This window comes from Macrotis lagotis, chromosome 6 (assembly GCF_037893015.1).
Source record: "Macrotis lagotis isolate mMagLag1 chromosome 6, bilby.v1.9.chrom.fasta, whole genome shotgun sequence".
Classification (NCBI taxonomy): domain Eukaryota; kingdom Metazoa; phylum Chordata; class Mammalia; order Peramelemorphia; family Peramelidae; genus Macrotis; species Macrotis lagotis.
This window is the reverse complement of record NC_133663.1, coordinates 11,902,510-11,921,588: the sequence shown is the minus strand read 5'-3', so window position 1 is coordinate 11,921,588 and position 19,079 is coordinate 11,902,510. Positions and strand designations below refer to the sequence as shown.

Sequence of the window (19,079 nt, the reverse complement as noted above, 5' to 3'; positions counted from 1 at the left end):
TTCAAAGCTCCTCTGAGATGCTCTTTCTTATTATGGTACCCCCCCCCCCAGTTATTAGGGCTCTTTCCCTCTTTAAATTACTTCTCTTGATATGTCTTGTAATCTCCCAATAGATGGAAGCTCCATGAGAGCAGAGGCTTTTGTTTCTACCTTTTGTTGCTCAGGACTTGCAAACAAGGTGAGAAACTCATCATACTTAAAAATAATTATCTTAGATTCCTCCCTCTCCCTCACCTTTAAGAACACTGATGGTTCTTAAATCCTATCACTTCCTTTTCCATCATTTCTTTTACTTCTACCCCCTTTTCTTCCTGCTGCTATCATTCCCCTGGCTTGTCTCCTTGTCTCTGGCCTCTTTATCCTTCAAGTCACCTAATCAACTGCAAATATATTGATCTACATAATATAATCATTGAGAATATCCCTTCTTTGCTTAAAAACCTTCATTGGCTCCCCATTATTATGTGCTTGGATTGAGTGGGTTGAAGTTATTATGCCTAGAAAAAAGCAATCGTAGACATAATCCAGAATCCCAGTTCTGCTCCCTGACTAGTTGTATAAGACCTGGAGCAGGACCATTAAATATCTGAGCCTCAGGAAATGAGGAGATTGGACTGGATCTGGGATACTATGAGTCTTGGATATTATCAAACCTGAACAGAGGTCCAGAGATTAGGCAAGTTATGGCAATGGAACCTCAGATCCTAACCAAGGTCATAGGATTTGGAGTTGTGAAAAGGACCTTATCCAATTAATCCACTTTGCCAGTGAGGAAATTGAGTGGATAAGATGGAAAAAGTGTTGACTCCTAAGTTAGAAGACCTGGGTTCAAATCCCACCTCTGGCATTTACTACCTATGTGACCTTGGGAAAGTCACAACCTTCCCACATTTTCACTTTGAGAAAAATGATTACTAAATAATCAGCTGCTATTAATGAAAAGATTGTTTCCCTTCTTCATTTGGAAATTGAGTCAAAACTTAGTTCTCTGGTAAGTGGTGTGGATGGTAAGATGAAATCTTGAAATTGTTAGCTCACCAAACTAGGAGAACCTTATAAAGAATTTTAAATGAATTCTGGCCCATTACATTATATTCAACCACATCTAAGAAGATCCTTTGTCTAAATTGCCCAAAGCTGAGGATAGTAAAGGAGCAAAAGATCAATGTCCTCCACCCCCTCATTAGACTAGGTCCACCTCTTATTATAATAATCATTCTTCTGATTGACTGTCAATCAATCAAGGTTGATTAACAATCTCAAGAATACCCAGGAGAATAAAAACATTGAGTGGGTTATATGAGAGGTTTTCCCCCATTCAAGAGTGCCACTGACACTTTTCATTAATTAATTAATTGCTAACATGATTAATAAAATTATTAATTACTCAGAAACAATGTCTCAGTGATAAAAATGGAGTGGTTGGGCATGGCCATTAAGGGTTATTCCAGAGCTATATCTGGAATTATTTAATACTAAATAATTTACCCAAGATCACACAGTGTCATATTTCTATGAATCCTTCTACCATCAAGCCCAGAGCTCTTTCCAAACTGGCTCTTGGACAGTCTCCCTCCTCTTCACATCACTGAGAATATCAAAAAGGAAATCACAATATTAGAATTTTTATACTGTATTTTTTTATTTCTGACTCAACTTTGGCACATGATTCTTGCCATTTTTCCCATTGTGAAAATCAGTTGATCACTTTGTGGCTTTATGTTCCAAAAAGGGCAAAACTTGTGGGTAGTCAACTTGAAACTTCCCTGGACAGGACTCTGAAGATGTCTGTGGAAAAGGTTGAATTTCTATCTTTGGATGGTGTTTGCTTCCCGTATGTGGACAATGATCTTTACTGGGAATACTGATTTCAGGCAAAGGAAGGACTTCACCCTTCTTCAGTGGAGGGAGTTGATAGACAACACCAGGTTCTCTCCAGTGGAAAGGAAAACCTCTATGAAAATCTTGTCTTTCTGAGTGTCCAGGTGGAGGCCCATGCCTACATGGGCCATGACTATGGGGACCATGTCTGTGGGGGCCATGATCACGAGAACCATGACCATGAGAACCATGACCATGAGAACCATGACCATGAGAACCATGATCATGAGAATGGTGACCATGAGAACCATGACCATGAGAACCATGACCATGAGAACCATGACCATGAGGATGTTTCTGTGGATTGTGTCCATGAGGACATGACTGGTGGGGATCTTGCATATGGTGATCATGGGATTCATCATGCTCAAGTGGGGGATGGGTTCCTTGAGGATGATGGAGCTCTGATTCATCTCTAACAGGAAAAGTATCAGGACTAGAAAGGAGTCTCTTTTCTGGTCCCACTTTAGGCTCTTTCTCTTCCAAAGAAGAGTGGTCGGTATGATGTGGTTCTCTGTGCTCATGTGACTGATGATGGTGAGGAGAATCTTGGCATCCATGACCCGAATGTCTATGTTTTGAATGACCTCTACTAGGAGAATGGAAATGATGCCGATGGTGGTGTCTTCCACTGCTGAAATTTCTGGAGTCCTGGCAGGAAAGGACATAGGAAATATCATTCCAAATCTATCCCATTCCCTTTCATTTGATAAGCATTTTACTGTCTCACACTGCCTCAGTGATCATCTAGTCCAACTCATACATGAAAAAAAGAGTGAAGGAAACACTATCAAGAATCTGGAAAGGCCTCAGATAGGAGACAACTCTTGAACCTTGAAGGATGGGTAAAGGTGAGTATAGTGACTGACTAATGTGCTGATTTGGTTGGAACTTAGAGATTGTGAAGGAAGGACACTCCATTTCATAACCCAAAGAAAAAAGCCAGGCTCCAGAAGCTCTGATTTACAACTTGGTTCCCACCAAAACTCAGAACCTTTAAGACTCCATGAGGTAGGAGTCATGAGGTCACTAAAATATAGGTCTCTCACCCTTCCCCTAATCACATTTAGATGCCGCTTCTGACCAAGGACTAGGCATCTGCCCCTCCCCCCCTCTGATATTCACCAAGGCAGGAATATTTTTTTAAGAACTAGGATCACAGTTCAAAAACGAGGATACCAATTTGCATCTTATTTCTGTTTTTCTTTTATATCAACATACATATTAAGTTTGAGATCCCCATTATGGAGCCAAAAAAAAATAGAAATGTTATGAGAAACGCCAATGCTTCATTCTCCTCACTACTGAGGAAAGGGGTTGTTTTTGCGCTTTCGCTACATTTCCATAGTTTACTTCAGTGCCTAGCACACAGTATGTAATTAATAAATGCTAGCTGATTTAAATAGTTGAATCTTTGAGTAAAGAATCCATTAGGTCAGCTAGGTGGTGCAGTGGATAGAGCACCAGCCCTGGAGTCAGGAGGACTTGAGTTCAAATCTGGTCTTAGATATTTAATAATTACTTAGCTGTGTGACCTTGGGCAAGTCATTTAACCCTATTGACTTGCAAAAAACCCAAAACAAGCAAATAAAAGAATCCATTAGTTGAGGATCTGGATTGAGAAATGGAAAGGTCCTTCTGGATGACCTCACCCAATTTATACTTTTCACAGATGCTGAGCCAGAAGCCCAAGCTCCATGGACATTAGAAAGCTGTTTGGGTTACTGTGATCCAATTAAGATGGTGAAAGCATGTATACAAATATTTTGGCATCTCTTTTTGTGGTGGCAAAGAATTAGAAATTGAAGTGATACCCATCCATTGGACGATGGTTGAGCAAGCTGTGGTATATATGGAAGTGATGGAACACCTAAGAAATCATGAGGGACAGGACTTCAAAAAGCCTGGAAAGACCTGTATGAACTGATGTTGAGTGAAGTGAGCAGGACCAAAAGACCATTACACACATTAACAATAACATGGGATGATGATCAACTATGGTGGGCTTGTATATTTGATCAATACAATAATCAAAGACAATTCTAAAAGACTTGCGATGAAAAATACCATCCGTACCCAGGGAAGGAACTGTAGAGTCTCAGTGTAGACCAAAACTTTCAAACTTCAATTTTTAAATCTTGTGCTTCTTTTCTCTCTAATTTTTTTTTTGGTTTGTATTTGATTCTTCTTTCACAACATGATTAGCTAACTTGGTCATACCTATAGAGTCTATATTAGATTGCTTTCTGTTGAGGAGAAGGGAGGGAAGGGATGGAGGGAGTAAAATATAAAACTCAAAACCTTGCAAAAAATGATATTTGAAAACTATCATTGCATGTAGTTGGAAAAAATAAATAAATAAAATAGCTTAAATGGTACAGGGAGGGCTCTGATTCCTTTAAGAAACAAAGATCCAAGGGTGCCCTGGACTGGGAGAACACAGTGAGTTCCTCTCCTATGCAAGGAAGGTAAATAATAAAAAGCCAGACAAATTATAGGAATATATGGGAAAAAATAAAGCAGATTCCCCAAGTCCCCTCATCCAGATGGCTCTCAAAGGTGCATCTCTAGTCCTGACCTCTCACTAAGCTCCAGGCCAACCTTCCCACATGGATGGTAGGTTAAAGGTGCCAATTTTCTTCATCTTTTCTGTCATTCTGTCACTCTTCATGCTTGCTCCTGGACCTGGGTTATCTCTAACTTTTGTCCTCTGTGTCTCAGATCCCAAGAGTCACTATATCCTCTTGGTACCTCCAGAGGTGGTGGAATGCACCCTAGAGATGAGGGCAGAGGATCTGACAGGGAATCCTGGCTCTGCCACCCTACTGACAGTGTTTCCATTCCTTCATCTGCAAAATAAGAGGGTGGGTCCTGGAGGTGACCTCTAGGGCTCCTTTCATCTCTAGATCTAAGATCATAGGACCCACTTCCACTTTTTCATGGTTTTTTCCATGATTATCCCACTAACTCCCACTAGTTCAAATCCTTCTTACCACCAATGGCCTCCCAGTAGGTCTTGACATCTCCCCTCTCTCCCTTCTCTAATCTGTCATTCAGAACTGTTTCCAAGTCTGGTCATGTCACTCCCCTGCCCATCAATCCTGACTGACTCTCTATTATCTCCTGGATAAAGTTCTGACACCTTTGCCTCACTCTCAAGGTGCCTCACCCTGATACCATCCCATCTTTCTGGTAATAGACCCAAAAAGAGAATGAGATCTGAGAAGTGCATTCAATTTCTACTGGCAAGACCCTGTCTTGGACAAAGACAATTTAAAGAAAGAGGCATACCTCCACGTTGAAAATTTCACAGCTTACAAGAAAATCTTCTGGGTTGTTCAAGTCAGAATTCTCCAAATTATAGACTAAAGTTGCCTTGCAAAATCCATAGACCTGCAAACAAAAGAGAAGCCTGTACTTTGGGGGATGAGTCCCAAGTTTGTGTCCACTGGTGTGCAATCAAACCTATGGAAATATTTCTCAGTGCATTTAAATAAATGAAAACTAATGTCCCCACCTAAAAAAAATCTCTGTCTCTTTAATCTGGACTGTGGATGCATGTGTGTGGAATGAGAGTGTTAGAGTGTGAGGGTGTGTGAATGTGTATGGGTGTGAGATTGGGGGGGGATGTACAGTGAATGAGTGTAAGTGAATGTGTTTGAATGTATGAGTGGGTATGGGTATTTGTATGGGAGACTGTGAGTGTGAGACCCTGTGTGTAAATGTATCGTGGGAGTGGGAGTGGGAGAGGGAGGATGTATGAGTGTGAGATTGGGGGTGGTGAAGGGCCATGGGGGTGTGAGTGGGAGGATGAGTGGGGGTGGCTGTGCACATAGTCATGTGACTTTTATACAGGCTCTGGGAAGCCGATCATTACTTATAAACCAAGGTGATCTCATTGTCAGTGTGATGCATTAGCCGCCCCTCCATGTCCTTGTCAATAAACTGAAGAAATTCACCAACATTGTCTCATCTATATGATGAGGGGATGAGACAAGAGAAGCCCTTACTAGCTCTCTGCCCTTCAGGTCAGTGGAACTTGTCTTGGAGATACAATACAACTGTCCTCTGTCCCTGTCTGTCTCTCTGTTTCTGTCTGTCCCTGTCTCTTTCTCATTCTCTCTCTCTCTCTCTCTCTCTCTCTCTCTCTCTCTCTCTCTCTCTCTTTCATTCTATGTCTCTTTCTGTGTCTCTCATCCTCTCTCTCTGTCCCCCATCCTCTCTCTCTCTCTCTTTGTCTCTCTCTCTTTCTCTCATTCTATGTCTCTTTCTCTGTATCCCTCATCCTCTCTCTCTGTCTCTTTATTTCTGTGTCTCTCATCCTTTCACTTTGTCTCTCTGTCTCTCTGCCTCTCTCTCTCTCTTCCTCATACATCTGTGCCCACACAGACACACATACATACACATACACCCCTCGTGCTCACTTCCAGCACTCCCCCAATCCATATGTGCACTCACATATACCATCATACAAGCCCACCCACATACATGCCCCCCTTTGCATACACATACACACATACAACCCTCATGTGCACTCTTTTAATTCAGTCCAATCCAAGTACCTACTATGTGCAAATGAGAGGTAGCAGGGTAGAAAAACATGGGTTAGAGTTCCACCAATGACATATGCTGACTGTTTGACCATGAACAATCATTTTTTCCTGCAAAGCATTAGCCAGCTATTTTAAAATAAAAATTGCAGAGAAAATGCTGATCTGCATTGGTAGAGGGAAGTCCCTCACCTGGGAATTCCCTATTTCAGTGAAATCCCAGCTACAGCCCTTCCCCCATGAATCAAATCCTTTTCTTTCTTTCCATGGGAGAAACAAAGAACAAAAGAGAGCTCCACTCCACCAAGGCAGACCACTGGGTTACATTTGGGGAGGCAGGGGCTAGAGGTCCCACCACCTTCCTCTTACAGGGTGAAGGTCCCTCATCCACTTACTGGACAGCTCCTGGAAAAGCGCCTGGAGGTGGGAGGTGACCCAGCTTCTTGGGCAGAATGGCTCCTGATGCTAAACTCCAAGTATAAATTGGTTCTTTCTCCTCCTCTCTGAAACAGAGAGACCACATGAGCTTCAGGAAAGCAAACTGAGGTCACTTCAAGATCCATTTTCTCATTCCATATCTGTGGTACCCATAAATAACAAACATCCCCATGTCTTCTTGCCCCCTGGCTCTATCCTCTTCCCTGACCAGGTCCCCCTACTCTTCCATGCATTTGTGTATTCAAATATTTGCCAAGAAGGCAGTTCCTTCATGTGAAATGCCCACCACCCATCCCCCTATAGAGAAATAAATGTTTCTTGACTGAATGACTGCAGATGGCCCCAGTGTGGAGACCCATTCCTCAAGGATCATGGCACCATAGACTCTCAGGGCTGGATTGGGATCTTAGTGGTCATTCAGCCATCCCATAGTTCACCAAGAATCCTTTCTCCAACATCTCAATGAGTAGAGAGTCACAGGAGGCCTGTTCTACTTAGAGTCACTGGAATGGGTAAGACACCTTTGCCAACAATGGGTCTCTTTGCTGCCAGATGTGATCACTCTTCAAGCTCTTTGTCCACTGAGCCTATTCTTCTCCAAACTGAGCATCCCCAACTCCTTCAGCCAATCTTCATTGAGGTTTTATGTTTTGAATCTAAGTCTCACCCATGGAACTTTATTAAATTTCATCTTCTTGTATCTGCCCCCATCTTTCTATCCTGCAATGATCTTTTGGGATTCTGACTGTTGTCTGGCATTTCAGGTTTTTCTTCCAGCTTTGTGCCATCTGTATTCTCCTAGCAGCCACACCACAAAGATATCACATCTATTGATTTTGCATACTGCCCTTGGTCCCTCTCCACACAGGAGATTAATTTAGAGGCTTATCAGAGACTCACCGCTCGATGAGCTCTCTCAACTTTGAACACCTGGAAAGAGGAGATACTAGCATCACTCTCCTGGTACTGTTTGAGGGCTCTTTCTGCCAGCCCTCTAAATTGTTCTCGATCTTCAAAGTAGTCAATAATCACAGGCACAGGTCTGCGGTTGGTTAGTGCAGAAGAAACTGTGAAGATAAGATGGAGTCCAACCATGTAAAGGCACAGAATTACCGCAAAAATAACAAATGGAATTATAGAATAACCAAGCTTGATCCTGGAAAAAAATAGTATAAGAAACGCCTCTCCCTTCTTTGCAGAGATGGGGGCTATGAAGTGAAAAACAGCATAAGCTGGCAGATGAATGGATATGTTTGTTCATTTCACTTACTTGTCTTTCTTTTTTTCCCCAGACTTTTCTAATTTTTCTAATTAGGGGTGGCTCTCTGAATGGAGGAGAGGGATGGATGTGTAGGAAAATGTTTGCAAGTGATATAAAAACAAAGACTATCATTTTCAAATTCTCCATGTGTCTCTCCCACAACACATTAAAGACTAGTGTCCTCAACAGTGGATGAAAGTTTGGAAGATGGGAAGGTCTGAGGGTAAACTAATGGGTTCTGTTTAGGAAATATTCCATCTGAGATGCCTATGGGACTTCCAGTTTGGGATATCCAAAAGTGATTCATGAATGGACCTTGGGAGAGTTGATTTGGGCTGAATCTATAGATCTGGGGAATCACCTGCATAGATATGATCATAAAACATGAGCAAGCTAATGACTGTATTAACTGAGACAGTATTGGAGGAAGGACCTAGAAGAGAGTCTTGGGGGACACCCAAAATTTGTAGGCATAATCTGGAAGAAGATTCAACAAAGACTCTGAGAAGGTGTGAGAGAACCAGAGGAGATGGGTAACATGAAAACCTAGAAAAGAGAGTTTCCAAGAGGTGAATGTCCAAGACTGCAGAGAGGTCAAGAAAGACGAGGATGGAGAAAAGATTATTCATTGACAAGGAAGGGATAATGGGAAACTCAATTGAATCATGAGATGCCAAGGCAGATGGCCGGGAGTTAAGAAGAAGAGAGGAGAAGAGAAAGAAATAAGTATAGACAGCTTTCAAAACCAAGGAGTTAAGTGGAAAAGGGGCATAGAGGCATAGGATGACAATCAGCGGGGATGACTGGATCAAGCAGGGTCTAAAAGTGAGACAGGCTTGGCATGTTTGTGGGCATCAGGAAAACAGTCATTAAAGCTTTTATCAATGTGTGCTGGTCACTGTGATAAATGCTTTGTAAACATCCTATTTAATCCTCACAGTCACCTTCATGGTAGGTGGGATTATATTCCTCATTTTACAGTTAAGGAGACTGAGATAGATTGAGGTTATATGACCTGCCCAGGGACACACAGCTAAAAAGTGACTGGGGATAGATTTGAACTCAAGTCTTTCTGAATTTTAAGATTAGAGAAGAGAGTAAGGATGATGTCAATGATGGGGGACAGTGGGGAAACAATACCTCAATGAGGAGAAGATAAGAAAGACATATTGATTGAGTGGTGGAAATGTACCCCCTTCCATTTCTATGTGCCCACAGCTGCCATCACAAGAAATAAGTCCAAGTGAGAGGGGAGAGGATGGTCCCACTCAAGTTGCTGGGGGTGATAAGGGTCAGAATCAACATTCCTACCTAGTTGGGAAGAAGTCAGTGGGATACAGAACCCTGCCATGCACAAATCCAGAAACCTGGACTGCTCCAAGGAAGGAGTTCAGAGACCTTGTTTGCATAATCAAAGGATTCTCCCCCTCCTTCTTTGAAAAGGCCCCCACTGAATGAATCCTCTGAACAATGAGTATTAGATGGTATTACATGCCATTCTGAACATGTTGAACACGAAGACACAGAGCTATGCCCACTGCTTAACCTGTTTTTCAGGTGCCAGATCCTGGCACCCAGTATCTCTAACTTTTATCAGTTCCTTTCTCTTTCTCTTTCTTTCTTGCTCTCTCTCTCTCTCTCTCTCTCTCTCTCTCTCTCTCTCTCTCTCTCTCTCTCCCACAGCCTCCTTTTTCTTAGCCCAGTTACAAATCTAGGCTATTTTAAAAGATCGCATCAGACACAAGCCAGGAACTGATCCTTCTACTGATCCTTACATTAGTCACTCTCATCCCCTCTGAATTATTGCAATGGCCTCCTAAAGTGCTCCTTTCTCAGATCTCTTCTCTCCTCCAGTTCATCTCCAATACAGCTGGCAAAGTGACTTTCCTAAAAAATAAACTCAGTGACTTCCCTCCCCAATAAACTGTAGTGGGTCCTGATACTTCTAAAATAAAACACAAATTTCTCAGGCATTCAGTGCTCTCACAACCTGACCTCAACACACTTTTCTAAACTCATCTCACCGTGCCTTTGCCATCCTCTATGGTCCTGCCAAACTGACCTCCTTACTAGTGCTCCTATATGACCTCCATGTCTTTGCATTCCCTGTTCCCCATGCCTGGTATGCCCTTCCTCCCTCACCTCTGCCCTTTAGGATCCCTAGTTCCTTCATGGCTCAGGTCAAACATCTTCCAGGACATCTTTTCTGACGCTGCCTGTAAATCACCCTGTTTTATTTTGTCCATATTTCTATTGGTACTTTTGTCTCTGATAGGATATAAGCTGCCTGAGGGCAGGTATTGTTTCATTTTTGTCTTTGTGTCCAAAAAGGACACACTCAATAAATATTTTTCATTGGTTGATAGTTCTTATTAGTGTGTATAGATGAGGAGATTTCAAGAAAACATGAAAAAAATTGAGGTGAGCGTCTCCAAGAGTGACTTCAGAAGTGATATTTGAAGAGCTAAGACCAAAAGAATTGAAATCTAGAGGGGAAGGTTTGTACAGAGCAGGACCCCACTGATTTCTGAGAGGCAGGAGCTGAAGAGATGATTTCTGAGTGTAAGAGCCACCGATGAGAAATGGAGCCAGTCCTACCCAGAGAGGTACTGAAAAGCCCATCCCAAATAGAAGACAGACTCTTGGGAAAGAAACAGGCCCTTCTCATCATCTTGCGATGTCATCTGAAGTGGGGACTCACTGGGCATAATCTCCAGGTAGAACTTGCTTTTATGATTGACAGAGAATCATAAGGAAATTTTAAAACAAATTCGGAAATATCTTGTTGGTATAAAAAGAACTGCCCTCATATCTACTCATATAATATCAGTGTTGGCTGCAATGGCTTTTCCTGGACTGTGATATAGGAAGAGACTGACCAGGAGCCTGGTTGTGCCTTGACCAGAAGAAAAAATGAAAGGGGGATTTTAGAACAGAGAAGCAGGGTGGTGCGATAGACAGACACTGGGCTTGGAAACAGGAAGGCCTGGGTTCAAATTTCATCTAATCTAAACTGGCTGTCTGACTAACTCATAGAATTTCTGTGGGGCCTCATTTGTTCATCTTTTTTTTTAGGCTTTTTTTTTGCAAGGCAATGGGGTTAAGTGGCTTTCCCAAGGCCCCACAGCTAGGTAATCATTAAGTGTCTGAGGCCAGTTTTGAACTCAGGTACTCCTGACTCCAGGGCCAGTGCTCTATCCATTGTGTCTCCTAGCCGCCCCATTTGTTCATCTTTAAAGTGAGGAGACTGGACTCTGGTGTCCTTTCTAGTCTTAAATCTATTGTCATTAATGCAAACAGTAGTCAATGAATCCAATTCTTGTAAACTGAATCCCACTTAAGGAAAGGGTTTCTGACTTGAAGGAATCTAGCAGCCAGTTTGGGGTTGGTTTTGTATTTTTTGAAGGGGTGGGGGGGTTGTCTTATCATTAATTTAGGTTTTCTTGCATTTTTGTTGGGAGAGGTTCATTCTCCCTTCCCTTCTCCATCCAGAGCGATCTCATGGAATTCCATCCCTGTGCCCCCCATCCCCTCATACACACCAGGAAGCTCTGGGCACATACCAGAGCTTGTTGTGCAGTTGAAGTCAATAACCTTATCCAGGTGCTCCTGCTCACAAGAGGTATTTGGATGGCTGATGGCCACTACCTTGCATTTGCCTATGACCTGGAAGAAGAAAAAATATAGCATTTACCAATGTCCAAGGCATGAATGTTTCTGCTGGATATTTAACAATGGGCTTTTCCAAACTGGGAATTGGCTTCAGGATACCCTTAGATGCTGCCTTTAGAAGAGAACTATGGTCCTCCCTCATAATAACCACAGTTGCATCTGGGGGTTGAGTACATGACATGATGGAGTTCCCAAGTAACAGAAGACAGCCTTGGCACTACAAGCTGTGGACCACAGGGTGCTTGAGGCAAAGTGGGAAGTCTCAGAAGCCTTCTACAGGTTGTGGCTGAAATGGAGAGATCTTGGGCCATCTCTTCCTTCTCCCTCTTCCCCCAGGAGCCTGCCATGGGCTTGAAGGTAGAAGGTCTAAGGGATTACCCCATGTTGAATGGAGGAATTTCCATCCAATTCATGGAGAGACCAAGAAGGACCAGAGAGATCATTGGGGCTTTTTTTCTCTACTGTTCTCATACATTATTAGGCAAAAGAGACTTCTTGGGAATATTTGCACATCGTCAAAAAAAGTAAGAATGACATGTATCGAGCTTGTCTACTTACAATTTCAAAGGGTTTTCTCCCAATTTCTGGGTGGCAATCCTCCCAGTGTGTCCTAGATAGGACAGGGCATTCTGATTCCATCACATCAAGGACCAAATAATGGATAATTTCAGATTCCTGAAGAGAGATGAGAAAACACACCTTTTAGCAAATCCAATTGGATCCAATCCCACACACATTTATAAAGTGTCTTCTGTGTGTTGGACAGGATACTGGGGATGAAGAGGCTGAAATAAGCTTAGATTCTTTCAGAGGAGACAATCAAGAAATAAGCATTTATCAAGCACCCACTATATACTGTATGCTAGAGGGTATGCCAGGTGCTAGGGAAACAAAGACAAAAATGAAACAGACCCAGTCCTCAAGAAGCTTGCATTCTATTAGGGGAAATAGTTGATCAACAAACAACTAAAAAAACATTCATTGTTTTCCAAGAATTATTCAAGATATTGTAGACCAATTAAATAATCCCTGACTTCAAGGCATTTATATTCAAGAAACATTAAGTGCCTGCAAGGTGCATGACATTATCCAGAAAAGCAGATGTAAAAAGAGATAAAAGATAGTCCTTGACCTCTAGGGGCTTACTACCTAATGGAGGAGAACAAAGAAACAACAAAGCAAGTTGTATTCAGGAAAAATAGAAAATAAATAACAGAGGAAAGGCACTAGAATTAAGAGGGGTTAGGAAGACTTCCTGGAAAAGGTGAGATTTTAGGTGGAGCTTTAGGAAGCCAAGGAGGAGAATGTTCCAGGCTTAGGAAGAGCCAGAGAAAATGACTGGAGTCAAAAAAAAAAGAAAAAAGAAAAGAAAAGAGATACAATCAGGTGGCTCAATGGATAGAGTAGAGCACTGGCCCTAGAGTCAGGAGGACCTGAATTCAAATCCAGACTCAGACACTTGATACACATTCCCTTTGTGACCTTGGTCAAGTCATTTGATCTCACTGCCTTGCAAAACCAAAAAAAGAAAAAACATTGCTTGTCAAACTACAGAGAGTTTTGTTCTAGAAACAGAAAGGAGGCCACTGTCTAAGATCTAAGAAAGGTGGGGAAGAGATTGAGTTATGACTCTGAATGCCAAACAGAGCACTTTGTATTGGTTCCTAGAGGCAATAGAGCAATAGGAAGCCACTAGGATTTAGAGAGTAGGGGGTCATGGTCAGTCTTGTGCTTTAGGAAAATCATTTTGTTAACTGAAGGAGAATGGACTAGAGTGGGGAGAACCTTAAGTGGTGAATGGTGGAGATGGGGTCTAGCATGCTCACATCATAGGTGTATAAGTCAGTCACCATTTCACAGAAGAGAATTCTGAGAGCTGCAAGCATGATATCAGCATAGGATTTAGAGGGAGGGAGGATTGTAGAAGCTATGGCTATTTGTAAGAAACAAGCATTTATCACCGCCTAAATGGCTCACAATTGTTATCTCATAATTCTCACAAAAACCCTGGGAGGTAGGGACTATTATTATTATTATTCTCATTTTATAATTCAGCAAACTGAGGCAGACAGAAATTATATTCCTTGTCCAGGGTCACTCAGTTGGTAAGTAACTGAGGCTGGATTTGAACTCAGGTTCTCCTGACTCTAGGTCCATGACTTTATCTGCTGCAGCGCCACGGTATAGATATGTGCAATGGAGTTCTTTTCCTTTCCTGCTTTTATTGCATAGAGAAGATGAGATGGGGAGCTTCATTTTATGGAGAAATAGTTAAATGACAGCAATGTATAGAATTGTATCCTAAGAAATATTAGAATATTAGAAATTAGAATTTAGAAAATCTTGAAAAGATTTGTTTGAACTGAACCAAGAGCACAATTTAACAAAAGAAAACACTGGATCCATAGGTTGATCACTTTGGTTTCCATAAAGCTGATAATGCTACTTTCCCCTCTCCCTCCTCTCCCCAGAGAGGTAGTAGACCACAGGTGCAGAATGAGGCATTTATGTCTTGTCTCAAATGGTCAAAGAGTTGGTCTTACTTCTCTATTGCAAAGGATGGATCTATTGGAAGGGTTATGTTATTGGGAAGTGATGTCTTCTGGGGACTTAAAGTCAATTTTATAAGAGGATGTAAGATATGTAAGAAAAGACTATAATATATATGATCTATATAATATTACATTGTGTTATAATACATTAGAAGACTATAATATGCAATTTTATAATAATAGGTGTTTACATAATGCTTTACAATCTGCAGAGTAATTCACATGTATGATTTCATTTGTCACAATTGGTGAGTAATGGTTTCATGGGCATTGCTATTTTTTCCAGCAATATTATAATTAATCTGGATTATTATGTGATATCATCTTTGCAGTTCATCAAGCAGCATGATATAGGGGTGGAATTCTTCCCCTTTTCAGTCATGGACCCTTGTAGTAGCCTAGTGGATTCCTTTGTATGGATCCTTCGTATAATTTTTTTTTTTAGGTTTTTGCAAGGCAAACGGGGTTAAGTGGCTTGCCCAAAGCCACACAGCTAGGTAATTATTAAGTATCTGAGACTGGATTTGAACCCAGGTACTCCTGACTCCAGGGCTGGTGCTTTATCCACTACACCACCTAGCCACCCCGATCCTTCTTATAATTGAGATCTTAAATGGACAAAATAAAATCTTAGGATTACAAAAGAAACCAAGGTTTAATGAAAATATCATATCATTTTTTTTTCCATCCAAATTCACAGATTCCAAGATCTAGCCAAGGATGGCTTGGTAGTTGGAGTGGTGGAGGTGGGGTTCTGCCACCCCAGGTTAAGAACCCCTGGTATCATGAAAGAGAACTAGATTTACAGGGGAAAGTCCTGGGTTTTCACTGCTTTTTGATGCTTACTATATATTTGATTCTGACAAATCATTCCTCTCTGAGTCTACATTTTCTCATCTGAAAATTGGCATCATAACGCCATTAGCCCTATAGGGATAATTATTGTGAGATTCAAATAAAATAATATCTTCAAAGGGAATCTCAAAACACTATATAAACATTAACTATTTTACTATTATAAATGCTGAACTGCAATAAACATTGATTGACTAATATTTGAACAAACATTGATAACAATGATTTGAAGGCAGAAAAGTTACTTAATTATTCTTACCCTTTGATCTAGGTATCCAAACAGAGCATATACAGATGGGTCAAGGACAGAAGAAAGACCTCCCCACTGACCCAAATATTCTCAGCAGCAGTTTTTGTGGTAGCAAAGAACAAGAAATAATCGGGAACAATAAATAGATTTTTGCACTGTTAGAAAAAGTCAATGTGAAGAATTTAGAGAAACATGCAAAAGTCTCTGGGCCTCAGTCTTCTCATCTATAAAATGAAGATAAAATGAGGGAAATCCAGCCTCTTCTCGTTTGAGCGCTATGGGTCTCTCACTTGTAGAAGTTATGGAAGCATGGAAAGGAACAAAAGGTCAAGAATATCAAGGGAATTGATGAAAAGTTGCAAAGGAAGGTGTATAGTCATTTCAGATATAAAATTATATCATAAACCATCAGTTATCAAAACTGCTTGCTAAGCTAAGAAATAGAGCAATTGATCAACGGAACAGATCAAGTTAAAAGAAACAAGAAATGACTGTAGAAATCTGAAGTATGAAAAATCCAAAGACTCCAGTTTCTGGGATAAGAACTCATTCTTTGATTAAAAAAGTAAAACATGCTGGGGAAACTGGAAGATAAAATGGCAGAAGCTAGTTATGGACCAACATCTTATGCCTATACCAAGATAAGGTCAAAATGGATACAGGATTTAGACATAAAAGGTGATACCATAATCCAGTTAGGAGAACTAGAAATAATTTATCTGTCAGCTCTATGAAAAGGGGAGCACCAAAGAAGAGATAGAGAACACTATAAAATGCAAAATGAATAACTTTCATTACACTAAATTTAAAAAGTTTTACATCAATAAAATCAATGCAACCAAGATTAAATGGAATGCAATAAGTTGAGGAACAATTTTCTCAGCTAGTTTCTGACAAATATATAGAGAACTGAATCAAATTTATAGGAATACAAGTCATTCCCTAATGCATAAAGAAATTAAAGCTATATATATAGTCATATAAAAATGCTTTAAATTGGGGGCAGCTAGGTGGTGCAGTGGAGTCAGGAGTACCTGAGTTCAAATCCGACCTCAGACACTTAATAATTACCTAGCTGTGTGGCCTTGGGCAAGCCACTTAACCCCATTGCCTTGCAAAAAAAAAAAAAAAAAACCTAAAAAAATGCTTTAAATCATTATTGATTAGAGAAAAACAAATTAAAGCAATACCACCTCACACCTATTAGACTGGGCAATTTGACTAAAAAGCAAAGTGATCAATGTTGGAGAGAATGTAGGAAAACTGGAACACTAATGCACTGTTGGTAGAGTTGTGAAATGGCCCAACTTTTCTGTAAAAAAAAATTTGGAATTATAAATTATAGAACTGTATATATCCTTTAATCCAGCAATACCACTACTAGGTCTGAGTCCAAAAAAAATCACCAAAAAAAGCATAAAAAACCCATATGTAGAAAAATATTTAAAGCAGTTTTTCTTGTAGTGGCAAAGAATTAGAAATTGAAGGGGATATCCATCAATTGGGAAATGAAAAATCTGTGGTACATGAATGTGATGGAACACTACTGTTCTGTAAGAAATCATGAGGGGCAAAACTTCAGAAAAGACTGGAGAGATTTAAATGGGCTGATGCTGAGTGAAGTGAGCAGAACATTGGAAACATTAACAACGACATGGTGTAGTGACCAGCCATGATGGACTTACTCAACTCAGCAGTGCAATAAAAAGAGACAATTCTAAAGGATTTGTGATAGAAAATGTCATCTACATCCAGAGAAGGAACTATGAAGTCTGAATGTAGACCAAACTTGCTATTTTCAAGTTTTCGATTTGTTTTATGTATCATGATTCCGCCCCCTTTAATTTGATTCTTCTTTCACAACATGATTAATATGGATCTATGTTTGATGTAGTTATACATGTATAATCTATATTAGATTACTTTCTGTCAAGGGGACAGAAAGAGAGGGAAGGAGGAAAATGTGAAGTTCAAAATCTTAAAAAACTGATGGTTGTAAACTATCTTCGCCTGTAATTGGAAAAATAAACAATATAAAATTTTTTTTTAAAAAGTAATGAAAGACCAAGAAAGCTGAGCTAACAGATTACAATGAACTCCACCCAGATACAGGAAGGCAACAAAAGTCTAGCTGACAACCTGGGCAATGGTACTACCAAGATGTTCAAAACACATTCATTCCTTTCTTTGCTTTCATCACAACTTCTTCCGGTGACTCAGTTTCCTCAACCAGGAGTCTCCTGAATCAATGAGACTACAGAGAGTCTTTGCTAAACCATCTCTGCTAAACTAAATGCAAGTCACTGAGCTGGAAGAAGCAATGTTGCTTAGTGGTCAAAACCATTCTTCACACACACACACACACACACACACACACACACACACCACATACATATAAACACATGCATACAAACATACCCTTCAGGGTGTATAACTGAGCTTTGTCTTTCCTCACCTTTTCATGGCCATCAGTGTGGACATGACCATCAGTGTGGGCATCAGCAACCCTCAGCAGTTGGAACACGTAGCCTTCATTGCGCCTTTCATTGATCAGATTCAGGATTTCCCCAGCCTTGGATGCGGCTGCTTCACAATCTGCAGGTCTCAATGAGAAGGAAGGCCCTGCTGAGGCCAGGAGAAGCAGCAAGATTCCCAGCACCTGCATTGTACCAAAGCATGGAAACCTTTCCCTTGCTTTGGGCCACAGGGGCAGGAGATATCTGGCAGAATTGATAGACAATCTCTTAGTATTAAAAATATTGGATTTCTATAAACAGGACACTTTTTGTACATTTCAGTTGTGTAATCTTGGATGTCACCTTGATCCCTGGTTAAGATAAGGGAGAGCCAGTAAATGATTAGTTAATTTTGGAGAGAAAAGTGAAAACTTGTTGTCAGTGTGGGGGGGAAATTATACCTTGACTTCAATTTATTCAATTCTTAGTAAACAGCTAGTGAAGGAACCCTTTAAAAACATATCAAGAAATATTCACCACCAACAGGATCTGCTTCGTCACCCACTCCCATGTAGACATATGCCTATATAAATGTGTCTGTATAGGAGTGTAGATGCATGATACTTGAGGACCTAAGTATGCATATTGTATGAATGAATATGTGTGTATACATGGCTATGTGTCATGTGCACAGTGTGTTTCTTAAATGGCATGATCTTTTAAGTTGGCAGCACCGTGGACAGTTGGAAATTCAATAATGTGCTGCTGCTACCATTCCACATAAACAATTTGTTTTTGTTGAGATCTTTATGACATGTTTGTGCATATGTGCATTAGGTAAGATTTATTTATCAATACTATAGTTATTGCATATTCTGGGAAATGAAATTTATATTAAGTAAAATTGTCTAGATTTTTTAAAATCTGAAAATAACATCCAACTTTCCTGGCACACAAGTGGTCTGTGGCCAGGCTTTGAGAATCACTGACAGAGAGGGTTGACCAGAAGACCAGAACAATCTAATGCCTGGCATTCAGATCCCAGGAAATATCCCCAACTCCCTCAATGAGGTACTTAGAACCTGCTTTATCTCATAATGCCATTTCTGGGATCCCGCATTGGAGAAAGTTAAAGAGGTTGGGGAAAGGGTCCTGACATGAGGA

At 40.6% G+C, this 19,079-nt stretch overlaps 1 protein-coding gene across 1 annotated transcript; it reads right to left on the bottom strand.

Moving 5' to 3' along the window:
• Nucleotides 1-1,617: 1,617 nt before the first annotated feature.
• Nucleotides 1,618-18,224, bottom strand: HRG (histidine rich glycoprotein). Its single transcript, XM_074190755.1, has 7 exons — nt 17,915-18,224; nt 12,361-12,477; nt 11,694-11,796; nt 7,770-7,936; nt 6,827-6,934; nt 5,173-5,274; nt 1,618-2,532 (listed from the first exon to the last, which is right to left on the bottom strand). Exons 1-7 carry the CDS (start codon nt 18,122-18,124, stop codon nt 1,705-1,707), a joined length of 1,635 nt encoding a protein of 544 aa, XP_074046856.1. The 5' UTR covers nt 18,125-18,224; the 3' UTR covers nt 1,618-1,704.
• Between the last annotated feature and the right edge of the window lie 855 nt (nt 18,225-19,079).